Source organism: Geospiza fortis, unplaced genomic scaffold (assembly GCF_000277835.1).
Source record: "Geospiza fortis unplaced genomic scaffold, GeoFor_1.0 scaffold992, whole genome shotgun sequence".
In the NCBI taxonomy this organism is placed as follows: Eukaryota; Metazoa; Chordata; class Aves; order Passeriformes; family Thraupidae; genus Geospiza; species Geospiza fortis.
Window position 1 is genome coordinate 190,968 of NW_005054625.1, and position 827 is coordinate 191,794.

The 827-nt window shown below is 61.8% G+C and overlaps 1 protein-coding gene across 1 annotated transcript in view; it reads left to right on the forward strand.

Moving 5' to 3' along the window:
• PNMT (phenylethanolamine N-methyltransferase) overlaps positions 1–187 on the forward strand; it is a 2,623-nt gene extending 2,436 nt beyond the window's left edge. Inside the window, 1 exon segment of the mRNA XM_031064757.1 lies at positions 1–187. Within this exon segment, the coding sequence (XP_030920617.1) occupies positions 1–187 (187 nt within the window).
• Positions 188–827: the final 640 nt, after the last annotated feature.

Sequence of the window (827 nt, forward strand, 5' to 3'; positions counted from 1 at the left end):
CCTGGCGGTTCCCGCTCGGCTGCCCGTGGTGCCGCTGCAGGAGGCGGATGTGCGGGAGGCGCTGGCGGCCGCGGGGTTCGCGCTGCGGGAGCTGCGCTCGTACGCGATGCCCCCCGCGCTCCGCACCGGCGTGGATGATGTGGACGGGGTGTTCTTCGCCCACGCGCAAAAACCGCTGGAAACGTGAGGGGGGAATTCCCGGGAAATGGCCGGGAAATGGTTGGGAAATGGCACCGTGCCCGGCAGCGCCAAGGGTGGGGTGGGATGGAGGCAGATCCGGCGGGATGGTGACAATAAATGCTGAGGTTGTGGCACAGGATGGTGACAATCAAGGGCACGGGATGGTGACAATAAAGGGCAGAGGATGGTGACAATAAAGGTGGCACAGGATGGTGACAATAAAGCCTGGGGTTGTGGCACAGGATGGTGACAATAAGGGCAGGGGTTGTGGCAAGACGATGGTGACAGTAAAGGCTGAGGTGGCACAGGATGGTGACAATAAAGGTGGCACAGGATGGTGACAGTAAAGCCTGGGGTTGTGGCACAGGATGGTGACAATAAGGGCACAGGTTGTGGCAGAGGTTGGCAACAATAAAGGGCAAAGGATGGTGACAGTAAAGGTTAGGGTGGCACAGGATGGTGACAACGAAGGCTGAGGTTGTGGCAGGGGATGGTGACAATCAAGGGCAGAGGATGGAGGTGCTCAGGGTGTGGGGAGGGGGCACAGGGAGGTCTGGGGGGCTCAGGGACCCCTGGGTGGGGGGAATGGGGTGAGAGCAGGGTGGGAAAGGGGGTGCAGGGCAGGGGGAGGATGGGGGGGGTGAGGG